This window comes from Charadrius vociferus, unplaced genomic scaffold (assembly GCF_000708025.1).
Source record: "Charadrius vociferus isolate BGI_N301 unplaced genomic scaffold, ASM70802v2 scaffold436, whole genome shotgun sequence".
Lineage (NCBI taxonomy): Eukaryota > Metazoa > Chordata > Aves > Charadriiformes > Charadriidae > Charadrius > Charadrius vociferus.
The window spans coordinates 3,918,995-3,944,241 of NW_009649187.1; the positions used below are offsets into that span (position 1 = coordinate 3,918,995).

Below are 25,247 nucleotides of genomic sequence, written 5' to 3' on the forward strand. Positions count from 1 at the left end.
AATGGTCTAGGAATTGTCTGATTATTCTTTTCAAGAAGTAACCAAAGTACTAATTAATGACTTAAAACAAAAGTGCAAGATTTTGCGAAGGCTGTTTTCAAATTCCACAAGCTTTTCAATCTTTTAACTATCTTTGCAAAATATTGATTACTTATTTATTTATATAGTAACACTGGAGAACCCAGAGAGCAATTTAATACCGTAACTAGTACTTCAGTTAAAATTAAAATAATGTCATGTATAAGCTGTAGACTTTTCAGTGGCCATCTAATCAAGCATATGGAGGAAAACCCCAGCAGTGCAATCTCTTTATTTTCCAGCCGCATATTTAATAAGAGTGATGATGACCTATCAAACACAAAATGTATGCCTGAAACACTCTCTCTAACCCCTATTGATGAAGAGTATCTCACTATCAGCTCAACGTCTGTGACCTCACTTTCACGGGGAGGAAGCTCTGAGACACTCTCCACAACCATGGTGACCCCACAACCACGTGTTTGTGGTCCCTTATCATCCCTGCCTGCTAGAGAGACACATGACAGTGACAATGAATGGGAAGACTTCGAGGAACTAGAGGAAGAGAAGGAAGAAAAGGAAGATTGCATCAGGGTATGTGACAGGCACCAGATTATTTACAGGTAGAATATGACAAGGGAAAAGAAACAACTTTCAGAACGCAACATTCTTGAACATTAATTTTAACTCATTGTCTATGCTATTTCTGCATGATTTTTTTTTTACTTTCCTGAATGTCCACGATCTTCAAGTAAAGCAGACTTTTCGCTATGCCCAGCTCTCTGGAATTCTTTACCAATTGCCTTAAGGCCTTCCCCTTGCTTTTGCCATCTTAGTATTTCTTCAATTTTCCAGCATTCTGCTCTGTTATTCTCAGTGTACAAAGGCCTAAAAACACTCTAGTAGCCTCTAAAATTAATTGGAGTTAGCTACTTGGTTTTCTTCTGTCATGTTTTAAACCCATGCGGAAAATCATTTTGTTACAGTGATACTACTGTAATGTCCTGATAAGAAAGTATGATCCTTGTGCTAATTACTATTCAAAATATAAGGCTCAGTCTTGCCAAATGCTGAACATCTTGCATTCCTTCTGACACTAATGAGCTCTGATTTCCTACTAATTTGAGAGTACTGAGGACAAAATTTAGCTCCAGCCATTTCCTTCAATGGGACAGCAATCACAATAACAACAATAATCTCTGCACCCTACTATTATAATGCTTGTCAACTCAGAGTACTCCAAGCCTTTTCTTACACATTTCAAATGCCAAAATTCCAGTCCCTGAAGGCATTCTCTGCCTTATTAGGCCCTATCAATCAATCACCATGAAGGTCCACTAGGTAAAAAGAAGTAAAATTAATTCCAGATCAAGGCAGTGAGAAATCAGAGAAACCCTTATGTTTGCTCTTATTTACACAATCTGAGGATCTGATTCTTGTCTGCATATAAAACATAACGGGAGATGTCAATGAAGGAACAGAAAAGCCTACATCAAACCTATCTTGTGCTTGTTTTAACAGGAAACAGAGATCTCTGTGACTTTGACAAAGTCAGAGAACAACAGTTATGGATTCTCTGTAGTTCTTAACAAAGTGGACAGCTGCCTGTACGTTGATGAAGTCTTGAATGAGCCGGCCCTGTCTGATGGAAGACTAAGAAGGGGAGACAGAATCATTATGGTACAGTAATTCTTTGAGTTTATACAGAGGAGAAAGTATTTTCAGATCAATGTCATTTAGCTTCAGCATTCTTCCTTTCATAGGGTCCTGTTTATCACATATTTAGGCATGCAAGTGCAAATGAGTCATATAATAAATGTAGTTCTGGTGACTTCAGTAGGACAAATTTCAGACTGAATAGATTATATGACCAGGCAAATAACATGAATCATCTAGCAGCAATGCAAGACTACCGAGATATTAAATGACTTCCCAATTAAATGACAAACTGAATTAAAGTAATAAGATAAGTGACATACAAAGGATACAGGAGTTATGTCCTTTGTAATGCATTAATAAAGCCTGTTTTCAGCCTGATTCATCTTCAGTTTGTTGTATTAGACTCTCTTCCTTGTTTTTTGCTACAAGACCTTGAGTTTCAAGAAAAAAAAAAAGAGCTATTTTTATGAAAGCTCTGCATTCAGAAAAATAAAAGATCAAAAAAGAAACCTTACTGCAATCACTGTCTTTAAATACCACAGCAAAGCAGTAACATGAAAGTGAAAACAAATTTAAGTTCATATGCAAAATTCAGAGTGGAGGTAGAAGTACATGATGGTCAATGAGATCTATAACATCATTTTACTGGTTTGTCATTTAGGTGAATGGAACTGATGCCACATCTTTACCATGCAATGAAGCCCTGACTTTACTGAAAAGCTCTCCTCCTGATCTGCACCTTGTGGTTGGTCGTGCTGACAGCGATCCGCGTCCCTCTATTAGGCTAGATGAGATTCCCGAAATTACTCTGACAAAAGGTGCCAATGGACAGCTAGGTGTGTAGTAGATACTATGCATGCTATTTTGGACAGGGATTACAGCAATCGTAAGACAATCATAAGCAACTGCGGTCTTGAATCAATATGATCCTGAGTGACCTTGACACCTTTATGCTCTGCTCCATCACCCATGACCAAGAAACAGAGAACTTTTTTGGGCAAGGCCTTAAAGGGAAGACTAATATCTCTTATTAGACCAGTGAAGATAGTTGGAAAACTGATCTTTGTATTATCACCCTTTCAGCTGAAGTTTCTGGCAGATCTCCAGTCTCATATTTTTAGGTTACCGATATACAGAACTGTTGGCAATTAGATAATAATGTCTACTACCTGCTGAGATACATAAAGACCTATTTGGAGGGAAAGAAAAAAAAAAAAGGCCAAAAAAAGGCAAAGTTTGAGAAGGACGAGCCACTGGTTAGGGCAATAGTTTGCGATTCAAAAAATCTCCACTCACATCCTTGATTTACCACAGACACAAGGCTTTAGCTCCATTGTACCATTCAAATGATAAAAGAAATGCCCACAGCGTATCTTGATATTTCTGCAGAATGTGGCGAGTACTGCACAGAGATAAAACTGTGGACGCAGGAAACAGTATACCTATATTTGCTCAGGTGTAGCATCCTGTTTCCAATTCAGAAACTAGCTTGTTCAGAGATTGCTTGAATATCGCTGCACAATTCAGTTTTGCACTGTATAGGTAGCTCCTTTGTTGTCATATGCCTCCTTTCCCTATGGCACTCTAAAGACTGCAAGGCACTTAAGCACTCCGATAATGAGGGAGACACTGCTGTGCAACCAAGTGTCTTATTCCAATGACATAAGGTGAAATAAAGCACTCTGGAATAGCTGAAACATAGAGATGGACTATACCATTTAAGTCTTTCCCATACTTTTTAAACATCGAATTGCATTTCACTCTCCCAGTCCAGCTCTTACACCCCATCTCACTGGGACAAGACTGTTATTTACAATGTCAGTGATTTGTTCAGCCTATCTTTCAATGACCCACATCTATTCCATTAGGCTGTATGTCACTGACAGTGACATTCAAAACACGCTGCCACAAAAGATGCTTTCTCTGCATTATTCTAGGCTTGAAGCTGACAGGAGGAGCTGGAAGCAAGTTACAAGGTATTTATGTGCTAGAGATAGTGCCTGGCTCTCCTGCCAGTGTGGAAGGCAGTTTGCAGCCACGAGATCAGATTGTTTACATCTGTGGACTGTGGACTGAGGGCATTAGCCTGGATGATGCAGTGAGAGTGTGTGAAGCTGCCACCCAGACTGTCCAAATCAAAGCCACAAGGTAAATCTGAGCATACTCAATCTCAATCCTAATGTTGAAGCAGGTCTCTAAATTTTACATCAGCAAGTCAAACAATAGAAACAAGACAAACTATAAGAAAAATGCTTTACCTCAAAGGTCTGAAAGCTCCAACCTGATACATAAGATCCATAAGATATTTTAACTTCTTGTAATTACAACTAACACAGTGAGTACGAGCAGAGTCATACAACACGAATACGAACTCTTCAAACTTCATGATCCAACACAAATGTGAATCCTTTAGCTGTGAGGCTGGCCACCATTTTCAGATATCCTATCCTCTGGGGAAAATGTTTATATTTCCACCACTAGTGCTGCCCTGCTCTGTACAATCTCAGATTCACAACTACAAGCAAGAAACTACCTCTGACAGGAAAATTCTGAGTTACTTCCAACAGACAAACATTTTAAATGCAGCATTTAATCTGCAGCATGCAACAAAAAGTCAGCCCAGGCTTGATCAATAATGTCCAGTTAAGAATTTCCCTCATCAGTTCTTAGCTGCACTTTAGATTTATTGGTTCTACAGTCTGATACAGCACCAGCAGAGGTGCTGGACTGATACAGAAATAGCTTTCAGAGATCTCAAAGGAACAGTCAAATAGTAACCCAAAGGTACATGAATAACTAAGTTACATAACCAGAGTGAGCGATAGTATGTCTCTCACAGCTGTCTTAACATAGTTCAAACTTTTACTAATGTTTTATTAACTTGCACTGGTCTAGCAGATGAAACTGCAGCCCCGTTATACTTCTCGCAGTTAGTAGGCAGCACACCCTGATAGTAAAAATTTACGATATAGGGAGACAAACAGAAATAGGGCAAAGGAAATTACAAAAGATCATTCCCACTTTATAGAGGGGGAATGGAGGCTGAATTCAAAATGTGCCACAGGGTAGTTCTGTATTGGGACAGATGGTTTAACACGTTCTTTATTTCTCCCACCCATTTAAATAAAATGCTTTGCTGTTGTTAGATACAATAAATTTTTTTATATATTGATATAAATGCTTTTTAGGAAAGCACCATTAACAAAAATCATAGAAGTACAACTACAATTTAGACAACTGACTTTCTAAAAACATTTTTCATATGTGCTTTACAAAGCATGCAGCTCTTAATGGCTCACATATTTCACTTTTTCTGCCCCCAGAAATGGCAATCCAGTGGTTCCTATAGAGCAGGAAAATAGTAAGTAAGGCAAATATTTTTGGTTTTTAGTTCAAAACTTACTTCTGATTTTGGAAATAAGCATAAGGTATTGATTAATTGCATTTTAAAAGTTAACAGCCTCTAACTTGGCATTCAGTATTTCTGTTACAGCCATTCTAAGGGTCTATTAAAGATAGAAATAAAATTTATAGTTCTCTGTAAAAAAATTTATTGCATTTTGCATAGACAGTTTTTTTTTTTTAATTTGTTGTTATTAAATGGGAGCTTTATGTGGTCATATTTCAACATGTTTTGATTGACACTATTCTCTAAGGGGTTTCCCAGCACTTTTTGCGCCACTATTTAATATGAGCTACTACTTCATCATCTAGACCAACTTTTTAAACTGTTATCAATAAATCTATAGAAAATATGAAACAGGCAGCACCAATATAATATCCCTTAGTTAATATAAGAACATTTCTATCAGGGGTCAATAATTAATACTGTAACTGACACAAAACTTCAGTAATCACCTGCACTACAAAGACCTGACCAGAATTGCTCTAGCAGTAGAAGCAGTCTCAGCAAGCAGAGGCAGCATCTGCAGAGTCAGGTGGAGGGATAGGTATCACATCTATGTCACTGCATAGAAAGTGTCTTAGCTGTGCAAGTAATGCTTCCCAGTGTACATTTGGCTGGAGTGTTAAGTCAGGCCTAACCCACGGCTTCATTTACTTGACTGGATATCTGAATATTTTATTTTTTTTTAATCATGCAAAGATGACCTGAAAAAGTAATCCTGGACCAGAATTGCTCATATGCCTACACTCATCTGAGTACTGTCACATGGCTACCTGAAAAAATTATTCCAAGTCAAGCTAGTTTCAGATTTCCTGCTCTACAACAACTAGCCATGTGTTTGTTTTTATAAGTGGAAGCAGCTTATTTCACTTACAGAAGAACAAGCTTCTTTGAATTTGCTACAAGGCACAGATAAAGCTATTTGTACTCTCAGTTACTGTTGCATAACTAAAGCATGGTAAATGCCGGTAGGACCTTGCTTACACATCCTTGCTCCTTGGAATCTGCAGAGCTCATAATTTCTCGAGACACCTTCAAAATAGGTTACCAGATCTGATCCACCTCTGATACAGATTTATGAACTCTACAATGGTACAGTTACCTGCATCTCTTAAAAAACAAGATTCTTCCCTATAGTAATTTGGTATTTGGTGTTCTGTTTGCTATCATCTCTTATAGGTTTATAAAGAAATCTATAATAATTTGCTATTAAGGAAGCAAGCCTTTGTTTTATAGAATCTCTTAGTTACAAAAATACGTACGAAAATTCTAAATACAACAGGGAGGTTTTTGGAGTTGGTTTATTTGTTGGTTTTTGTTTGTCTGTTTTTAACAACAGAACACTCAATTTTCTATAATTCATACATTCAGAGTATTTTGTGGACTACAACTAAGATCACCAAGATATAATAAAGCAAAACCCCAAAACTGGGGTGGGTGAGTAGAGGTGGGACTGTCAAGAAACACACATTGTCTTCTTCCATGTCCATCTCTGCAGACCCTAATACACCCTGCTTCTTCCTCTGCCCGACCATTGCCACGTCTAGAATGTCTCAGTCTGATCTCCGATTGTTGTTACAATTTTAAAAATAGCAATGACTGAGATGCAACATCTCTGCAACTCATGACAGAATTGTTTATATCACTGTGCAAATTGGCAAATTTAAGCAGTGCTAAGTGTCTCAAACTGCCTCATATAGTATCAATACTGGATATTGATGCTTTGTTTAATAATTTAAGCACAGAGTTTACATTCCCTTGTGTATATGAAGGTTAGCAGAAGGCCTGTCAGAACAAACCTACATGTATGCTTTTAGGGCCACGTGCTGAGACAGAGAAAGCCAGTCTTTCTTTCTCAAATGAAAACCTGAATTCCCAAGAACAGCATCTGCTGCATCAACATGGTAAGGATCTTTGGATTTTTCGATTAGGGTTTGTAAAATTTTGTGCCCTCTCTTCGAAAGAAAGTAAATCTGTAGGTGTTACTGGCAGCACTTGGGAAAGATTAATTCTTCATAAACAAAACTGCCTCCCTCAGAGTTTCAGAGAACACATACAGTACCTGTTGTTCATCTGGTGTCTCTGACCCTGTAACATTCAGCTTTTAAAGCTTGTTTTGGAACCTGCTCCCTGGGAGGTAAAAAGACTACATGGATAATGCGCAGAATGCTCACTTCACAGTTCAGGAGCATAAGCCCACATAAGTCCACAGGATTTTTTTGTGTTTTACATATCAAATATAAAATGTTCTATTATGTCTTTGAATACAGTTTTGATTGTTATGCTATAGAACATTTTACCAGTACAACTGTGTAAATGTTGTTGCTGCTTTTTCACAGAGAAATATTTGGAGGAAACAAACTGTTGTGCCCAGCAAAACACTCCTGATTCTCCAGAATGTAAGGTAAGTGACAATTTTATCAAGTGTGAGGTGGTCCATCAAGTGAAGTGAGCTGTATGGAGTGATATTTTTTCAATAGTGGTATTTAATAGATTTGCTTCCTCTCCGGTTTCCTTGAAAACATGAATATAATGCTTTTGGAGAGTGACCTGTGAAATGTTGAATTGCTTCAGCATTCATGGACTAGAATGTGCTGAGCACGTCCTGGGGTCAGACTCTTCTATTGCTGTTTATCAATGTATAATACCACTATTTTACCAGCTTGGTAAAATAAGCACGACTCATATGACGTAGACCCTCCATTAGGTCTTCATAGTACTCTTAACAGCTTACAAGGTTAATCCTTAGCTTAGAAAGAAAGTAGCACAGGAAAAAGATACAGAATGTCACAGCATGAGATTCTGGGGAAAATAAGTGTAATTGTAATTTGGAAGCATTTTCCACAACAATCTTTGAAACTTGAGATTAATGTTTTATTCTGAAATTCTTAGATGTGGCATTTGAAAAAGAGGGTAAAATTACTCCAAACCTTTGGAGTGTTATACAGCATTGACATCAACCACAACAGTTTGAATTTGGCAAGACTAATACCATTTTTGAAATTATGAATTCCTAAAACGTGTGTTCTTTGAAAAAAGTAAGTTATTTCTATGCTTAACATACAACACTTCAAAATTCTTACAAGTGCAAACATCACTTCTATTTGTGCAAACGTGGAAAATAACATTACTTGGAATTGAAGTTACCCACATTGGGTTGGATATTTCATGGGAATAGATTTACCAGTTTTCTCTCGATTGTGGTTTGCAAAGAAGGGCTGTCTCTTGTTAAAATTAGACCTCCAACCTTGGAGAAAAATTTGAACAATTTTCTCAGTTTTGATTAAGTCATCACTATCACTGCTCTTTCTGCACTATTTAATCCATGATCTATTCAACTTGCTAAAATAATTTCTGAGGATGATATTTGCAACATTAGAACTAATCACGCTGCAAGTCATAAACATTTCTAGGTTGCTGCTATTTCTGACATAATACTTGACCCTAAAAAAGCAGCTGATTTTAAAACTGAATGAAGTGCTAAAGCCAAACAGATGGGTACTTTGGGGTTGCAAGGTTAAGATTTTCATTACAGAACAATAAAAGAACAGAGTATTTACTGCATTACTGTCATGCTGGAGACAAGAGTGACTTGATTGTCGCTAGAGGTGATGTATTTGATATATTATAAAAGGATTACAAAAGTACATTTCCCTGCTCATAAGAGGTTCTTTCCCCTCCAACAATTAGTAAAAAAGATTATGGAAATAAGTATGCACTATTTTCATTCTGATGCATACATGCAGCTGCTATGTTAATCACTGGAAGCCCTATACACCTATTCAACAGAAGAATACTTCCCATAACTTGTATCAGCCAGTGAGGCCTGCGAAGCATAATGGGATTCCTTGGTATTAAAAATACAAACAAAACCAGCCCTGAATAAACTCCACTTTAGACCATATTGTCTTCTATTGTAGGACTTCATTTTTAAGGTAGAGCTGGAAAAAGCAGAAAACGGAAGCCTAGGATTCGCACTGGTAGGTGGAAGAAATGGCAGGGCTATCCTAATAAAAGCCATCAGCCCGGACAGCATTGCAGACCTAGATGGGAGGCTTCAAGTTGGTGACATCCTACTTAAGGTAATGCTTGTTCTTCATTGTTTCGGCCTACATTTTCTCTAGTTGTTTCGTAACAAGCATTCTGTTCAGTGTAAAGGTTGTGCAGATTGGAAATCTGAGGCTGCTTGGCACAGTAACATGTAGAAGATGGTGTCCCTCAGCAACTTGGGATCAGAGGGCTGTTCTGCGGCGCGGCCCGCCCCCTCCTTTGTCTAGGGCTCGGCTTCCTGGGGGACTGGGCCTCTCTACAGCTGGAGGTGGCTGTTGTCACTCCAGCAGAGAAGCAGACCCAGAACAGCATGGCAAGTGGCAAAGTACAACTACTCCATAGCGTAACTGTGCCCAGTGAGGATTACACATGAAAAAGCGAGGGAAACGAGTTAACTGACCAAGCATGCATATAACAGCTAACCAGGAAGATACTGGAAGGAACCCATCATCAGTGCCAGTTAACTCAAGACAAGCAAAAAGTTATCAAGACACACAAAAAACAATGGAATTAATGAAGTTACAACTCAGGGCTGGGATATGCGATTAAAAAAAAGCTCTCTGTTACAGGAATCTAAAAGTACATATAATTGTATTTTTCAGGTGAATGAGACTTTTGTGTCAGGTCTAACACGCCAAACAGTTATAGATTTGCTGCGCAAAGCTCAAGGAACTGTTCAACTCACTGTTTGCCGAAGCATGGCTTTGCACTTGGCTTATTCAGGCAATCAGAGCAACAGTCTGCCTTCCCCTGCAAACACAAAAGCGGAGCCGGGTAAGCAGCTACATCCACTTAGTATGCAATAGAAGTGGGGTTATTTGTTGCCTGAATTCAACTTCCCTATTAGCAAAACAGTTCAATATTATTAACTTCACACCTAGTCCTGATTCATAGCTGTAGATACAAATACATTCTTCACCCTGATCTGCAGCTCTGGTTAAGCTACTCAAGACATAGGACCACAGTGAAGGAATGGCCAAGTGTGATTTTAAAGTCTAGCAATAGCAGAAACAAAGCTACAAGACCTGCAAAGATGCTTTAACTCAGCTCATGTTTTTAAGTCAAGAAGGTTCCTGGTCTGATTTTACCCAATTTTATACAACTCACTGATGGAATCACAACCAATTATTGACCCAGCTGCTGAAATACATTTCCCACAAACTTTACATCCCAGCATTCCTACCTTATCTCTTGGAAGCACTACAGCTCCTGTTCTGCCTGCCAGACAGCCACTCTCCCTTCCATGCTCCTTCATGTTTAAATCCAGAAGCCTCTGGTTCTGGGTTGATTGGTAGTAATTAGAGAGCACACCCACCTGCATAGGGCAGTAGTTAGAGGGCTGATTACTCTAATGAAAGAAACTTGTGCTGCTGGCTCTGCTCTACTGAATACTCAAAATTTAAATACTAATTAAAGCTGGGAGCAGAAGCAAGGGTATACTATTACCAATAGATTATGGGTTTATATTCCTCAACTTTCCATTTTTTTTAAACATTTAAATGTTTACTATAATGTGGAGAAACTTCTGTGGGAAGAATATAGACTTCCTCCTTAATATAACTTCTGGTCTGCTGGTTACAAATTGGAGGCTTTGTTTCAAGTCTTCTCAGGCAAGAAGCCACTGCCATTGACATTTGCTTTCTCCCCAGCTGACTAGGAAGAGACGCAGAGCTGACTGTGGGTTTTGGACGTTTATGCAAATGTTTATGCATCTAGTCAGCTCTACTGATGCAAACTTACCTGCATAGGTATTTTAGGCAATTGTGCTGTTAGGCAGCAACTGCCTCTAGGGTTTGAGGATCTCAATTTTTTCAGTATCTATTAGACTGAACCTAATCCTCTTTAACTCCTAGCCTGTGTCACAAGCACTGGACACTTCTTCACTTATTGGAAGTTACCCTGTGTGTTTCAAGAGCAAAGTTTTTCCATAAGGATGAGAGAGCTGTGCTCAGCACTAGCCTGGAAGGAGGATGTTTGCTGCCCCATCTCTATCCTAGTTTAATTTTGGGGGTTAATGATGAAAAAAAAAAAAAGGAATGATGGCCAGTTATAAAAAGACTGATTGAAGCTCTTGCTCTTTTAAGGGCTGTGGAAATATTCCCATTCCCTTCAGCAAGACTAGCCTTTTCTCCAGCTCTGCAAATTCAAGGAACTAGGTGTGCATTTCACACGAGATTGGTGAATTATGCAGTTGCTGGAAAGTTTAAACTGTGTTCCTGGACCAGCAAAACCCAATGATATTATAGAAGCACTAACAGCAAAGTTTATTTATGATATTTGTCCCTTAGCACTGCAAAGTAATGGGCTGGATTAGGGAAGGCGGATTTAAATTCTGTTTCAGGTTTTTTTAACTGCTGTTGATACAGGGGTCTGCTTCAGTGTATCTTCTGGCAACCTGAATTATGCTGGTGATATATGGCATTTGTGCTGTACTAACCCTCTCAGAGCATCCATGAAAGGGCAATTCTGTGCCAGTTTCTGGCACTGTATCTCAGAGCCTCCTCCAAGATCAAAGTCCTCTGGTGTGGGTGGCACAAAAGAAATGGATCTATATTTTCAGGCTTTATAGGCATTTTAATTTGATTTTGTTTTCTGGTATTCAGACAGTGCTGCAGGAAGCCTGCAAGCTCAGCCTGTTTTCACTTTCAAGGAAGAAGAATCCAACCAGATATGCAGCAAGGTAAAATCTGAATCAGGCTTCTAGAAGTTATCAGGCAATGCACTCATATGTTTATTTACAAAATGGGTTTGCTGCAATGCAGGAAAGAACCACACCTTCTTAATGAAAAAAGACTAATGTGAGGGAAGTGTGCTGCAATGACTGGAACTGCTAACATTGGAATGAGTCAGGGGATTCCACTGAGATAAGAGCATACGATTAGTATAGTATATATGCTAAAAGGGTGGGGGGAAGGAAGGTTGCATATGCAAGTCTAGTTCTGGTGCTTTATAATATTGGAATGAATGATTTATTAATTTTGACATGCAGTATTTTAAAAAGATATACTTTAAAAGATTTCTATTCAACTGTCCTCCATTAATATTCATAACTCCAAGGCACCCAAACATCTTCAAATCTGGCTATGTTTTTGAATCTTAGTAAGTCCTGCAAGACATTCCACATCAAATTTTACAGCATCTATTATTTCTAAGTTTACAATTGTAAAACCTCTCCTCAGAAAATGTGAGAAATACAGGTCGTCTTATCCTCCAGAACAAACAAAAAACCCAACCCCTGCCTCAACAATATAATCAAACTAGAAAAAGAGAAATGGAAGAAATCCTTGACATGAATAAGCTGAGAAAACCTTGAAGAGGAATTTGCTTGAGGAAGTTTTAAGTAAATGTTGGAATATGTGTTGGAACTAAACTGTTAGAGATTGGTGAAATGTAATATCAAAACAAGGTCATGTCTATGATAAGATAAAGAAGTACACCCAAGTAGTAATATCAATGAGAAGTAGGAGATAGTACTAAGGTTAGATCCCTGAGTTAGCAAGGTATTAAGGCACAAATTTAGTTTTAAGTATGTGGTTAAGTCTATCTAGTTCAGCACAGCACATGCCTAACTTTAAGCACATTCTAAAATTTTTTGCTGAATTGGTTCCATTAACTCTCTTTCTTCATTATTTCCAGGTTGCCTTTAGCTATCTCCTATGAATAGAAACTATTTATGCTTTACTTTATAGAGCACAGCTGCCATCCAAAGATGTAGACTTTGAAAATGACAAGCTACTGAAAAAAAACAGATACAAAAAAGCAGCAGTAAAATGCCTTTCCTTGGCAAATAGAAAACAGAAATCCGTATAGCATTCTCCGGTCGCTGTAGTCAGTAGGTGCAGAAACTGGATAAATGAATTAATGGTTAAATAGGCAGCCATGAGTTCCCCTATTCTAATGGGGAAATACAAGCACAAAAGTAAGAAAATAAGGTATAAGTGGCAGCTACCGTTAAGATTCTGTGGGGCATTCAGTAGTTTATACCAATTAACATGCCAGAGTGGTTTCTGAGTGCATCTGGAATATTAAGCAGGGAAGGCAGAAGAAACACCCCTCTGAACTAAAATGTAAATCATTATCTATCACGTGTTACAACTGAGAAGGAGCCACCTCCGCAAACTAAATGCAGATGTCCTGCATCATTATTTAAGTGCAGGACACAATTATCATTCTCTAGGATGGAAAACCAGCCACCAATATTATTGCTTCTACTGCATATGGAGGGTGATCAAAGGTCTGCCTTTTCTGTGAGTTGAGTGCTTCTTCAGTAGAGCAGCTGCACCCTGCTTCTAACAGCTGGCATCGTGGTGTCTGAGATAAGAAAAGGAAATTATTACCAACAATTCCACCTCAGACACTGGTGCTTTCTGATGCCAAGAGCTGGGACGTGAAGTGTAGTGTGACTCATGATTCTTGTGATTGCATTTTTTTTATGAGATCAGAGATGATATAACTAACACGAACCTTTTCAAAGTTTAGTCATGCTCAGTTGTAGAGATGTCTGAAGACCGTGTTGTTATGAAACTCACAAATACAGCTGATGTGGCCTTCTACTCCTAGTAGATACTGCAATGCTAAATCAAAGTTACATACTTTTTTTTCTGAGAGTGGAAACTATTCTATTTTCCCTTTCCTTCTTGAGTGAAGGACATATTTTTGTCAGATATAAAAAAGAATGTTGATGAAAGTAACTATATTCTTCATGTTTCTGTGTACTGATTTTTCACAGCTTTTTCTTATTTTAAACCTGCAGGATCCAGAAAGTGCACACAATTCCCCTCTGCAAGGTCAGCTGGCTGGACAAGACTATAAGGATATCATCAGTAACATTTCAGACAGGTAAGTCTTTGAAATGCAGTTAAAACTACAAAAATAAATAATATGGATAATTTATTCTTATATTTCCAGAGCAGTCCTAATATGGTATGCAAATGCACCCATGTGTCCCAAATGAGAGAAATACAGTTCTATTGGAATGCAGCTTCATCTGCAGTAAAAGTTGCTAAACAGCTTTCACACAACTACTAAGACAAATGAAACGGAAGCTTCTAGATGTAACAGCTGGTGCAGACATGCCTAAGCTAGCTTTAGCCTTTCTAGCTGAGGAGGAGAGAGAACAGTGGTAGCACTATCACGTTGGTGTAGGCAGGGACCCCAAGTGTTTTACTAAGAGTTTCAAGCAGGTCTTGCAGCCTGGGCTGGACCCTGGGCTACTACGGCTGTAGTGAGATAGCTGTTGAACTCCCGGCATCTGGGAATCAAGAGAATTTGAAGATGTTACTCCAAAGAAAGTACGTAGCACAAGAAGGGAAGAATTTTACTTCAAATTTTAAATCTACGGTACAATGGGAAATCAAAGAATAATGGAGTGTTGATAAGACATGGGCAGTTTTGTCTATTACAATGATGCAGAATATATGAAATATGATTATTTTCCTTATAACTTATAACTCACATAAATGGAAAAAAGGACTAAATATTTACAATCAAAACTCAAAATTTTGTCAGAACAGTATTTGGCCCATCAATTAGGGATGAAAATCTTCCCTAACTTACCTGTTCGCAGAGATAAAGTTTGAAAGAAGCTCTGAGAACATCTGCAAGTGAGAACATCCATGTGAACATAAGCTCAGTGCCACTTGCCATTATCTCATTGCTAATACAATATTATCTTGTGATATACCACGTAATCAGGTGTGATTATTATTAAAGTATCTTCCTCTGTGTGCAAGATGCATAAATGCATCTATGGCTAACACAAAGTTATCTTATCATATATAGGGATAAAAATTATCTTTTCTGGTTGATTTGCAAATAGGATGGTTTTCTGGGCCCTGTCCTGTAATCTGAATCTTTTTACTACCAGTATTTTCTGGTATTTCTATTTCCTACTTGCAAAAGCTTTGTGTAACTTGAACATGCACAGCCTGCAATGGTTACTGATATTTGCAAAGCTGCTACTTAATATCTTATTCTCCCTCTTAAGTGTACCTTTTACTATTTTTAATATTATGCATAATGATCACACATAGGAGAGGATAATGTAAGACTGTAGTATGTTTAAGCCTACCAACATTGTTAAATGTTCAGTCTGAGGGTATTGGAGTTAGCCAGTAGGGGAATATTTGACCCATTCTGCACACATTACGGTTGTATTCTGGATTGTAGGCATATCTTCTACCTAAATCATAATTAAGTGCTCTAAAATTTTCTAAATTCTTTAGGAAACAGTAACAAGCAAAGCCTATTTAGCTATGATTGCCTGACAACTGAAAAATGTCATACATGAGAAATTGTCTATAACTGTGGCAAATCTTACTTCCAATTATTTTTTGGCAGCTTTTTATACGAAGTTTGTTCTTATCTCTTTAAAAAAATAAAATACCATATACAGATAATAGTGTTTTTCACTAGCCATATTTGCCAACACTACTCCAGACAAAATGCTATTATTATTCCTTGAACTTACATTCTTCAGTGTTCACACTAATTCTTGAAAATAGTTGCTTCAGTTAAAAGTTAAAAGTGATCAAAAATAGATGAAAACCAAAACCTTTGTGCGGTTCAGATTATTAAAGTTTCTGCCACCTCCATAAGACCATTCAACTAATCCTGTTTTACAGGTCACAGAAATCTACAGAATATGAAGGCTGCAGAAGAGAGAGTCAGCAGTCTGAGTCAGACAGCTGCAACAATGAAGATGACGATATGCCCCACAGGATTTCCTTTCTACCTAGAAGTAACCATGCAAAAACTTCTCTTGTTTCTTTAACATTATAGGCCAGCTCCTCTGTATATGTACAGTGAGAACAACACTAATCCCTTGGATACAAGCTAAGAATTTGGTCTTTGTGTCTCGAAGACCAGGGCACTCAGGACACAATTTTTACCATTGATAGACATGAAGGCCATTAAACCTTTGCAACATCCACAAGAAGGCCTATATCAGGAGCTCTCCAACTCTTTTGGAGATCTGCTAGAGGGAAGGAACATGAGTCTGAACGTAGTCAACTGAACCCAGGGAGGGCAATTCTGCTGGCTATCACCCATTGCCACGGCTCTGAGCACCTCTGTTTTGGAACTCCAGTTTCAAAAGGATAAGCAACTTTTTATTTCTGGTTTTGTGATTTTTCTTTTTGGTGTCTTTTGTTTTGTTTTATTTCTTGGGATTTTTTTTTTGGTAATGTTATATATCATGACCTTCCCCAAAGGAAAATCTCTGAATACCTTGATTATAGACAATTACAAACTGATCAAATAAGAGGAAAAGAAAATTTTTGAATTAATTTGAGCAACATCATGATATTTGTTCAAATTATGCACTATTGGATAGTACAAAGAAATGACACATTGGCTCAGTGGCTGAACAAAACAAATGAACACTGCAAATTGCATTAGAAGCAATTTTCTGGGAGCTTCCCAGTGCATAATTAAAAAAATCAAATTTCTACATTTGCCCCAAAATGAATAAAATAAAAGTAGGTGGATTATCTTAATAGGGATACAGTAAACAGACTGGATGTAATAGAAGGTCTTTTTCATATATGAAAGACAATGAAACAGAAGGCTTTGAAAATTAATGGAACACATTCCAGGAACATACTACAAAATGTTCTTATTATCACTGGATGCAATAGGTTTTTGAAATAATTCTCCCCTCTCCCTTACTGTTCCCATACAACTCCAAAAGTAAATAAAACGCTTACACAGAAATGTAGAATGAAGGTCCACGTTCTATCTCAAGACTTTGTTCCCAGAATCACCAAATTTCACTTCATGTAATAACTTCATGAAAACCTCTAGATCTAATGTGCTTAAAAACATACTGGAGCACTTTCACAGCTCAGGTGCTAAAGGCTCACTGATATCACAAGACACTTCACAGAAAGAATCTGCCTAGTTGTTCCTGTAGGAAATTAAGCTGGCTCAAACAAGAATAATATGTGAAAAGGATCATACTGAGGATGCTGCAGTATCCCATAGATTCTCTGAAATACAGGTCTCTTCCTGCTTCTTCTTGCCCTGTGGAAGCAGTGAATTGCTGATGGCTCTTATCAGAAATAAATCACAGTTATCTCTCTCACACTGCCAAGGTGCCCTGGCTAGCAGACAGAAAATTATAACCAATCTATCCTCTGGTACTTCCTCAAAGTTTGGGGGTTTTATTCCACTTGATCTGGAAGGAAGGAGATGTGTGTATGAGAAATAGCGCGCTCTGTCTGGAGCAAGGGATCTGTCTTCACTGGCACTCTCAACTAGTTAATAGAACCGCCTGTACATCTGTGAGGGTCAGAGAATAGAAGGGGAAAGTGTTTTAGAAGCTCAGGCAAGGCAGGTGAAGTTGTCGCCCAGACAAAAGCATAGCAAGCACAACGCTTTTGTAATGTAGATTAGTCAAGAGTAGCAATGACATCTTGCCAGAAGAAAACAGAGCATTGTTCCTTGTCTTCAGCCTACAACAAACCTGTGGAACAGATCATCGGGTTTTCTTTGAGACAGTTGGCATGTTATTCTTGGCCAACAGCAGCCTATAACTTAAAGTAGAAATTCCATAATTCCTCTGCCTCATTCCACTATTTTTTACCAAACAAGCTACTGGGTTTACTCTACATGGTAACAAAAGTTTTTCAATTGCTCCAGTAGAGCAGTGATATTTCTGGAGATATAAAAGTTTATCCATCTTCTTAATCTTCAAGTTTTGGATCAGAACCTATACTTCAGCATGAGCTAATTAGTAAAACTGAACCCTGATTTTGGTGCATCAAAGATATTTCACATCTTGTTCTTGAAGCGCAGTGTGAAGTAAGATGAAAAGAACAAGATATTTTCTTATTTCAGGGAGGAAGAATTTGCAGGGATTATTCCTAGTAGTAGCATGTGGCAATACTAATTTTCAGGAAAGTGTTGGAAACATGAAGATGATTCCCTGTAAAGATGTGACCAGAGTCTCCTATACCAATATAAGCTAGCATTGAATTTTACAATTCTGTAAGAACAGTTTATTTGGTACAGACTATTTAGAGATTGCAATAAGGCAATGAGGCAATGAGTTGCAATAGTTGGATCTGCTTCCAAATTACCCGAAATGCGGTGCTGGTTGTATCCATGGTGCTGACTTATTCTTCTTTCTGCTGTGAGCATAAATCAAAAATATTTTTTCATTTTTCACTTCCACAGTATAAGGATCAAAATGTACTTCAGTACTGCAGCCCCCTAGTATTTGAATTCAAGACTTTGCACTATGAATAATAATAATTAAAAACTCCTTTGTTTTTTGTTGATATATAGGCAGAACTTTTGCTTCTGGAGATGAACTGGCTCAGTTAATCAACCTTAAACCATCACTCACTGAAGTAGGTGCAAGGACTGGCATCACAGGTCTTATTCGAGGTCTTCAGTCACGGATTGAGAATCAAGAGGTGTTAAAGGAGTTTATGGTAAAGTGTGATATATTTTTAAGATCTGAGTGTTTAATAGAGCTAAGAAAGTGACTTTTAGCAGCCTTCTGCATACTGTATGGGACATTGACTTGTATATCTTTAGTGACTCCAGAATGGGGCTTCTACTCTGCTGTTTGAGTGGTGCTACAGTATTTGGATCTCTCTTTCCACGCAGGTCAGGCTTACATTGTTCCTTGTCAAAAGATACTGCCCACATGGAATGAAAAATAAATAATCCATGAAAGTAGAGTATGAATCACTTTTTCTTAGACTGACTGCTTCCTATTACCCCCTCAGCTCTGCTGAACATCTGCCTAAGAACTATTCTAGAGGCCACATTAAAGCAAGAAATCCATGCTGCTAGGGATTCACTAGTGTTGAAACATTTAGTTGACGAAAGGAATATGTTTCACGTAATGCTCCAGTGATCCATGGAACTCATTGCCAAAAGACGCTATTAAGGTCAGGAACTTGTTAAAATTAAAAAGAAAAAGTATTGTACCTCCATAGATAATGAAAACACATAATTACATCTGATGGCATATAAATCATGAAAAAGTGTAAAATTAGGAAAGCATATAAATTATCTTCTTTCGGGATATAAATAGAGTACTCAGTTATCAGCAAATTCCCAAAGAACAGATTATTTCATAACTCTTCAACACAGTACTGGAATTTCCTTTAAAGGATGTACTCACCACCAGTGAAATAGATTGCTACCACTTTTCCATAGTAATTACAACGTTATCAGTTTCTCTCACTTGCCTTTGTATCTCCTTTCTGGGTACAAAATCCCACAGGCTCAACTGTATAGGATTGGCTGACTTTCCCTGAAGGCTCAAGGGCATGTATTAATTTCCATTCATTCCAGTCCGTTACTGATGTAGGCATAGCGTACTATGAGCTGAGTCACACATCTGCACAGAAATCATAAAGATCTAATAGGGAAAGCACTGATTACCAAAGCCAATGGATATTTTACCCGAGTAGAAGCTGCAATAACTGATTGTCATGGTTTTGGCTACCTCAAGCCGGGAGACTGATGAAGATGTTAAAGAATTGTCACATGTATTTCCGTCCGTATACACTGTATAGTGGCATACTGTGATGGCTGAACATTGTGCAATGCATACCAAAGAGGTAAAAAACTAAAGAAAAGTGAAGGTAACTCAAAACTGTACATGAAATTAACTTTCACATTCCTGCTTCCAGCTACACTGCATTCTGTCCCCCTAAATCTGCTACAAAGTACTTAACGACCATACGATTTGCACTTAACATCATTGATGCTGTTCCCTATATCCATCAATTTCTCTGTCACTGAAAAGTATTCACTGACGTTCAGTACCTGTTAACAGTGCAATAGTTGGTTCTTTAGTCAGTCTGTTATTAATGATGAATGCTGACATTTGGCTAAGGCACTGTTCCAAACATCTATCTTACAGCAATATACAACAGGGATTTGTAATGAGAAGAGCTGAGGATATGGGTTGGAAATCTCACTTGAAAACCCCAGAAATTTTGTGCAGGCTGAAGGAAATACAAAGCAATTTGAATTCCTTGCCTAGAAGTTTAGAGAATGATGTACTGATTCTCTGCTGTAAGAAGTCTATTTACCAGTCTTAGGTCACGTATAGCAGTAAAGTTTGCTCATACTGACTCTGTAAAGGTTGTCTATAAAGGATGTGAACAACATGGACTGACTATTTCTCTTTGATCTAGGCTTTAGAACATGAGAAACCAATAGATGACTGCAGAACTGGCAAAGCACCAGAAAACCAGGATAAAAACAGATACCGAGATATTCTTCCATGTAAGTATGCACACTAATGAGAACATGCATTCAGTGAACAAAGACAACAGAAAAACTGTGATAATTGAGATGCAGGAGGTGCAAATCCCACCACATCCTTAGTCACAGAGAGTTCCACTAGTAATGAATGTGTTGAGTGTTCAAGGCCAGGCTGGATGGGGCTTTGAGCCACCTGGTCTACTGGAAGGTGTCCCTGCCCATGGCAGGGGGGTTGGAACTAGATGATCTTTAAGGTCTCTTCCAACTCAAGCCATTCTATGATTCTCTGCTTTTTCCAAAAGGTAGAGTTCACGTAAGGATGTCTGCATTGCACAATATGTAATTTTCTGAAGTATCATCTTCCACAAGGCAGGACTTGGTCTGGTAGGGGGCCAGCTGTCTTGGTGTTTCCTTCCCTCTTTCTCAGAGATATCGATCTACATTTTTGTGGGCAAGTGTAACTTGAACTATAATAGGAGTTCTTTAAATTTATTTAAATGTACAGGTACATCTACTGCTTATGACAACAGTGGAATTCTGAAAAGTACAGTGGAAATCACAGCGTTATGTATGTCTTGGAAAGATAAAGATACTTTCACAGGTATTTGAAAGCATAATACCCAACCAGAGCTTTCAGCTGCTCGGCTCCGATCTGAGTCAGAAAAAAGTTTCATCACTCATGAGAACTCATTTTAGAAGGAAGATTTAAGTCCAAGAGCTGAATGACTGCTGTTACAAGGATTTCAAAAAAATAATGTACTGCCCAATGATTCACCAAGAGGTATCATGACAGAGGGAGAACACTTTCTGGACCCTTGATGTCTTTCTAAACTGCAGCAGCAGGACAACACATGCAAAATTTGTAGCACAGTTACCTGTCTGTATCAATGATACAGTATACATTCTCAAAATGTTCTGTTTTATAACAGCAATACCCAGTCACAATGTTCCCATGCCATACATTAAAAGCAGTGTTGGATACACTATTTTGAATCACTGCCAAACAATTCTATGGTAATTAGAAGGCTTGTCAGAGTGTTACACAAGTATCTTAAGAGAAATAAAGCTGCAGTGAACCATATAACTTATCTGTGGGAATTCCTATTAGCAGTGATTAATATCAGTGCTACTAGCCAAATGTATTCTAAAATCCAGAGGCACTTTGCTGTTAGGCTGAGGTTCCCCATCTCCTGAGTGCCAGAGATGGTAGAATTCTGTTTCAGATCTACAGCTGAAATAGCAACTTTCTGTTTTCCTACAGATGATAAGACACGAGTTCCTCTGGGAGAAAAGAATGGCTACATTAATGCAAGTTACATTAGAATGGAAGTTGGAGAAGAGGAACATTTCTATATTATAACCCAAGGGCCTCTGCCATCCACTACGGCTGATTTCTGGCAAATGGTCTGGGAGAGTGAATCAGATGTGATTGCCATGATGACAAAAGAAGTGGAGCTAGGGCAAGTCAAATGTCATCGATATTGGCCTGAACCTCCCCATGACTCTATGGACCTGGCTAATTTCCATCTCAGGCTAAACAATTACCAGATTCTGGAGTACTTCATAATTAGAGCAATAGAAATTATCAACAAGGAGGTGAGTTAAGTATATTTAATACTTCCATATATGATGAAATTGATTAGATATTTTACATAAGTAACTACTAGTATTATTGTTTGCTTCCTCTGTAACATTTGATTAGTATTTTTTAGGAATGTAAAAATCTGAATAACAGACATGAAATTAGGGTTAATGAGATGCTGCTTCTTTACTCACTACAGAAGCAATGGATCCAATATTACATACATCTGGACAAAAATTTCCAAAAATTAGTCTTTTAATGGTTATAGAGCTGGTGCGTTCAGTGTTTTGCAGAATTGCTTACTGTTCTCATCAAATCAAAGGGCTGCCAGAACAGATTCATATTCTGTAATGGTGGCTGGAAGGAAAGGGGGGAAGAAGGTGGTTTTAATCCTAGAATTTAGAACAAATGATACTTCTTTCATTCATGAAAAGACATGAATACACACAAAACTACACATACAGGAGCTAATTTTTAGAAAACTAACAAATACAGAATCCAGGTGTAAGAACGTGGAAATCAAGGCAACTATAAGTCCATCAGTATTGCCTCAATATTAAGTAAGGCTTTGCAAAAACTTTTGCAGGACATACTAATTAATGGAATAATTAAAAATTTTGTACTTTTGCCGGACTAACTTGGTGTCTTTTTCCATCAAGAAAACAATATCTTTATATGAAGAAAACACAATTCACCTTATGTCCCTGAGTGTGAAGCATAGTAAAGCATTTGCTATGAGTCTTCCCAAAAGATTATTAGGATGGGAAGATGGGCCATTATATGTGATTGTTTCAATGAACATGTTATGTTTGCAATGTTTGTCTTGGACCAGTATCAAATTACTACAGAAAGCCACAGGTTTACTTCAGCAGAAATCCAGACATGCATTGAAATTCTTCTGATGGTAAGAATCCAGGTAGTTCTTTTGCATTCAGCTTAACGTGTTTTGGCAAGCTGGCAACAAGAAGTACTGTCTCAGGACCACTCAATTAATAATACTCTTTTTTTAATCTACATTATGAATATTCTTGTAAGCATTTTTTTAGTTGATTTGGCTTGTATGTTAGGGTATGTTAGGGTATCTAATCACAACTTGTTCTTTTATGTCTGATAGCCAGAATAGCATTAACAATTTTACTATTGTGGCTATCATATTACTACTCTTTGATTAGTATGTCTTAGTTCGGTTACAAAAACAATTTTAGAAAACTGTACTGGAATGTTCCAATTTAACAAATGTTTTCAGTTTTCCTTTCTACCCAACAAATAAGATAACTACATCCTTTTGGGGCAACAGAGTAACTTCAGTGTCTCATCAAAATTATATGAAGTAGATTTCCTAGGCCTGTGTTCTGAGTGCATTTCTGAAAACCTAAAAGAATCCTTAATAGGATCAAGTATGAAAATCTGCAGAATTGTAGGATAGACAAAAAATTGACTAAGAATGAGGCTGAAGGAAAATTTATCAGTGGAATTCCTTGAAAATCAGTCTTAGGATTGATCATTTTTAACATTTCTGGTCTTTCTGTTCCAGACAGAAGAGAAGCGCATTGTAAGTCATTTGCAGTTTACCACTTGGCTAGACCACAATATTCCCGAACTGGCTGAGCAGCTTGTAAAATTTATTTCTTACATGAGAAAAGCTCACAGTACAGGACCTATTGTTGCTCACTGCAGCACTGGCATTGGAAAAAGTGGAGTTTTGCTGTGTGTTGAAGTTCTGCTCAGCTATATAGAAAAAGATTTACATGTAAGTATCAAACAGATCATCGTTAAGTATTACAAACTGGTACGGATGTCAGCAAAGTGGGGTTATCTTAGACCAGAGTAATTCCTGGTAGAATTCACCCTAACAAAACGGAATAAACCCAGCTTTTCTTGTTTTGAACAAGAAGATAATAACTAAAAAGATACCATTTGTAAAAGAACTGAGTCACAGCTTCCCCATCTGAACATGCTTAAATCTTTCTTTATAACTTTCATGTCAATAAAAAACTGTTCTCTTCTGATAGTTCAACATCAAGCAGATAGTGAGAGATTTGAGAGCTCAGCGCTTTGGCATGATCCAAACTAAGGTAAGTTCTTAATATTCAACTAGATTATGATTTTTAAAAGCCTCAGTTAGTGGTACATATACACATGTACACATGCTTTGATAAATCTGGGGCTTAAAGCATAATTTTAGCCTTCTCATTTGAGGAAAATAACAGCCTTCCAGGCAAGTGCTGTCTAGATTTAAATATGAAAGGTCTAGACCTTACTAACTCATTGAAATAAAAGCAAAGCACCAATATAGTACAGATACCAGTGTCAGTGTCCGCCCGTCCGCGCCCCCCCCCCCCCCCGGCCCATTTTTTTTTTTTTTAAGCAAAAAGAACAGCAGGGATCAACAGCAAACCTGGTGAGATACCATAAACTCTACTCTTCAAAATTGCGGCCTTCTGTTGAATTCTTGCTGTTGCTGATTTATCATCATCCCAGTAAACCCCTCTACTGCTGAGTTAAACCTACCTCTGAAAAGAGTTTTCACACAGGAAAAGAAGACAAGATGCAGCTAACTCAATTTAGAGCAACCAGGTGGTGGGAAGAAAAGTAAGGCAAGACTAGGATAAGTTCTTCCTATTGGCAAATATTTTATCACACGCTTTGATATGTTTTTCTTCAGGGTAGTGATTGATCATGTGATTAAAATTAAGCAAATAGATAACCTTCACTGACCTAAATGAAACTTGAGCACATGCATACAGGTACTGCATTGAATAAGAAAGTGCTCCTGAACTTTTACAAGTGATGAAACAAAAAGAACAAGGATGCTCCTAAATAGCTAAGTTTTTGTATCCATGTTACAAAGATCCTGATGTTATAAACAGCACTTCAGCCAGTCCATCCTTCTTTGTCTAGAATTTATGTTGAACGTGACCAGGTGTTTCACATTGGTGTCTCTGCATACAGGATGAGTATTTATTCTGTTATGAAGTTGTGCTGGAAGTCCTTCAGAACCTTCAAGCAATGGATTCCTACTGACTGCAATACGACTCTGTTACTATTTCCCTTGGACTCCAGGGGACCACCCAGCAATTGCTTTAAAGAGATGTCAAGCCAGCATGGACAAGTGTTGTATTACATGCTTATTTAGATCACTCTGATTTCTAAGGCATTTCAAAACCTTGCTTGACATGTCCTAGGGAAGTCATTTAAATCCTTGCTCACAGTTTGGAGAAACAGCCGGCCAGCCCTGCAACACTGCTGTTAAATTGCCATGGGCAATTTGCGTGTTCTGTGTAATAACATATTAATTGT

At 37.9% G+C, this 25,247-nt stretch overlaps 1 protein-coding gene across 1 annotated transcript; it reads left to right on the forward strand.

The window, feature by feature from the left end:
• Window positions 1-477: 477 nt before the first annotated feature.
• PTPN20B (protein tyrosine phosphatase, non-receptor type 20B) lies at window positions 478-24,971 on the forward strand. Its single transcript, XM_009888819.1, has 17 exons — window positions 478-612; window positions 1,540-1,698; window positions 2,339-2,513; window positions 3,615-3,825; window positions 5,001-5,038; window positions 7,423-7,487; window positions 9,004-9,165; window positions 9,736-9,907; window positions 11,737-11,813; window positions 13,887-13,972; window positions 15,757-15,872; window positions 18,422-18,570; window positions 20,296-20,386; window positions 21,627-21,961; window positions 23,482-23,697; window positions 23,960-24,022; window positions 24,900-24,971. The coding sequence occupies exons 1-17, from the start codon at window positions 478-480 to the stop codon at window positions 24,969-24,971; spliced, it is 2,322 nt and encodes a 773-aa protein (XP_009887121.1).
• The last annotated feature ends 276 nt before the right edge of the window (window positions 24,972-25,247 follow it).